The 2,702-nt window shown below is 56.2% G+C and overlaps 1 protein-coding gene across 1 annotated transcript in view; it reads left to right on the forward strand.

Annotated features, from left to right (window-relative positions):
* VOLCADRAFT_93642 (uncharacterized protein) overlaps nucleotides 1–2,702 on the forward strand; it is a gene marked incomplete at both ends in the record, with an annotated part of 11,415 nt that overhangs the window by 7,883 nt on the left and 830 nt on the right. The window contains 2 exons of the mRNA XM_002952869.1: nucleotides 59–1,112; nucleotides 1,958–2,019. Coding sequence (XP_002952915.1) covers nucleotides 59–1,112; nucleotides 1,958–2,019 — 1,116 coding nt within the window. The remainder of the gene's footprint in view (nucleotides 1–58; nucleotides 1,113–1,957; nucleotides 2,020–2,702) is intronic.

The raw sequence follows: 2,702 nt of genomic DNA on the forward strand, positions 1-2,702 counted from the left end.
GACTTCTTCTAGTTACACGGTTGCTCGCCACACTGCCCCCCTCCACCCATGCAGCAAGAGCTACCGCATGGAGGACTGGCTGCACTTCGTTGAGACGTTCTCCAGCTACATCTTCAAGGGGGACGTGCTGCCCGAGGCCTTGCGGGCCCTGTGTTGGAGCCTGTGCAGCACGGTCACGCACTACTTCTGGCCGCGGCCCCCCGATGAGACCCGTGAGCAGTTCCTGGTGGCAGCCAAGGCGGCTGCATGCAAGCTCAGAGCTTACACGACCAGGCTGGAGGAGTTGGAGGTGCCGGGCTACATGTTCACGGTCAACCTGCATATCTGCGTATGCTGGCTGTACTCCGACCTGCCGGTGGAACGCATGATGCAGCAAATGAAGACGCAAGGCGGAAGGATGGTGTCACAGGCACCCGAGAAGCACTACGCGCAGTGGCTGTGCCTGATGCGGGCCTCCGAGTCGCTCACCGAGGCAGACCCCCGGACCGGGGCCAAACACACGACCAACCAGCAGCTTGAGAGGATGTTGGCACGGCGCGCAGTGAACACCGAGGCTGCCTGGTTTGATAAACCAGGAGCCAACGGTTACCTGCTTGGACGAGGCCACATGGTCTACCCGAGTCCAGAACGAGTGGCACAAGTCCGGGCAGCCATGGCGAGCCTAGTGCACTGGTATGCCCTGGCATTCGAGGATGTGGCTTCCTGGACATTGGGTCCCAGTGCGAGCTACGAACTGGACACGGACCGCCTGGATAGGGTTCTCATGTCTACACCACCTGACTGTCCCAAGGCCCGCTCCTTATTGCATGCCGAGGCACTCGACGAGGAGCAGTACTTCGGGGCTGAGTATGGGCGCCAGCAGCAGCGGATCTCCTGCTGGGCATGCTACCAGGCAGAAGTCGGCAACAAGACTCGGACGTATGCGGCCTACCTCAAGCACTTCGTCCACCTGCCCGCAGAAGATGGCGCTCAGGATGTCCGATTCACTGTCGCAGATGTGTACTCGGGACAGGTGTTCAGCGAGGGGCTGGTGGTGGTCAACATGGCGGCCGCCCAGACAGCGAGGGCAGGCAGCCAGTGGGAGATGTGGCAGGACCTAGGGCTGCCGCTAAGTGAGCTGAAGGGCAAGTTCTGCACAGCCGCCCCGGAGGGGGACCGAAAGGGGCTGATGTACTTCATGCCATACACACACTTCACCAACCGCTGAGCAACCGCAGCAATGAGGCCGATGGATGCACCCTTGTCTGGTTGACAACGAATGACTACGAAAGTTATCCCATGCACATGTGCAACAGATGGCACGCATGTACATACATATGCAGGCGTATATGCGTAAAGGCACACTGGCAGTCCATATGCCCGTATGGAGTTTCGGTTCAGTACTCAAATGGCTTCACATTCTGCATTGTTGGAAAGAGTGCCGTCAGTGTAAGGTGCGAGGCAGACACCGCCACAGCAGTATCGGTGGGACTAGTACGACTGGTTGCTGACTGTCCAGTTCACTTGATGTGTGCTTGCTGGTCACAAAGTGGACGGCACCCACGTTTCAAAGGAGTGGCCCAGATGCGCCATCCCCTATAACAAACACGGTTGTTCCAAAAGGGTTACAATTGTGACCGAATTAACACACGTGTCAGCCATCATTGTCACCCATGCCTTCGCTTCCATGTGTTTCTTCTCCACCCATGCCACCAGCTTCTCTACTGACAGCACATTCCCCTCCGAGCATGCAGTCGTCGAGCGGATACAGTGTATCCTTCTGCAACCATCCTTGAGACTTGTGCCGGTATGAGCCGGCTGCCTTGTAACCCTTTTGGAACCACCCAGACCACACAAAGGGTTTAAGACAATAAGCCTCCCATTGGGTATTCACCCTAATCAGCCCTGGCAGCCGGTACTCTGAATGCGATACACACGTGAACCCGCCCCCTCCATCGCCAATCCCCATCATCACAAGGCCACCTGATTTGCCGCCTTAAGGCAAGCTTGTGTATGGCCCTCTACAAGACGGGGGGCCCTGTGAGGTCAGCCGCCAGTAGCTCCTTGTACCCAGGGCGGGAAAACACCTTGGGGTAGACGGGGCCGAATGTTAACGAAGCAGCCTCTACCCACAGAAGCCCCTCAATGAGCGTGCCGGTGGGCCACTCGCAGGGATACACAGAACAGATCGAACAGCGAAAAGAAACGAAGGTCCACGCGAACCTCGCAGAGATAGTACTGATGGCGAGCTGGCGGTATTCTAGTATGGGCGCCGTACTTGTATACTTGCATGTCATCAGCCAAGTCTTATCATGACCTGCCTCGCTGTCTATGTTCTTGTATTCCATTGTTATACCTGATACAGTTTACACTAGCCACGACTCTAGGATACAGGACGGACCAATAGCTTCCGCGCCGTCTTGACCTGAACAAGTGCAACTCTATAGTTCCATAAGCTGGAAAATGGAACAAGAATTTCCCGGAAGTATTGAACTCCGGTGTGCTTTAGGGGATTCCTATGAACATCAGAGCCTAAACGTGATACCGCTTAGTTTTGAGCTGGGAGGTAACATGATATCAGCTAGCATGTTCAATGAGAAGAATGCAATGTATTACTTCAAAGGCTGTTCAGGATCAGCCAGGAGGGCCTGGCCATCGGCGGGCCCGCGCCTGGCAAGGCGACCGCCACCAGCAACTTCATGACGCAGTTCAGAAGAAGGTCT

The sequence above is a fragment of the Volvox carteri genome, assembly GCF_000143455.1.
Source record: "Volvox carteri f. nagariensis unplaced genomic scaffold VOLCAscaffold_33, whole genome shotgun sequence".
In the NCBI taxonomy this organism is placed as follows: domain Eukaryota; kingdom Viridiplantae; phylum Chlorophyta; class Chlorophyceae; order Chlamydomonadales; family Volvocaceae; genus Volvox; species Volvox carteri.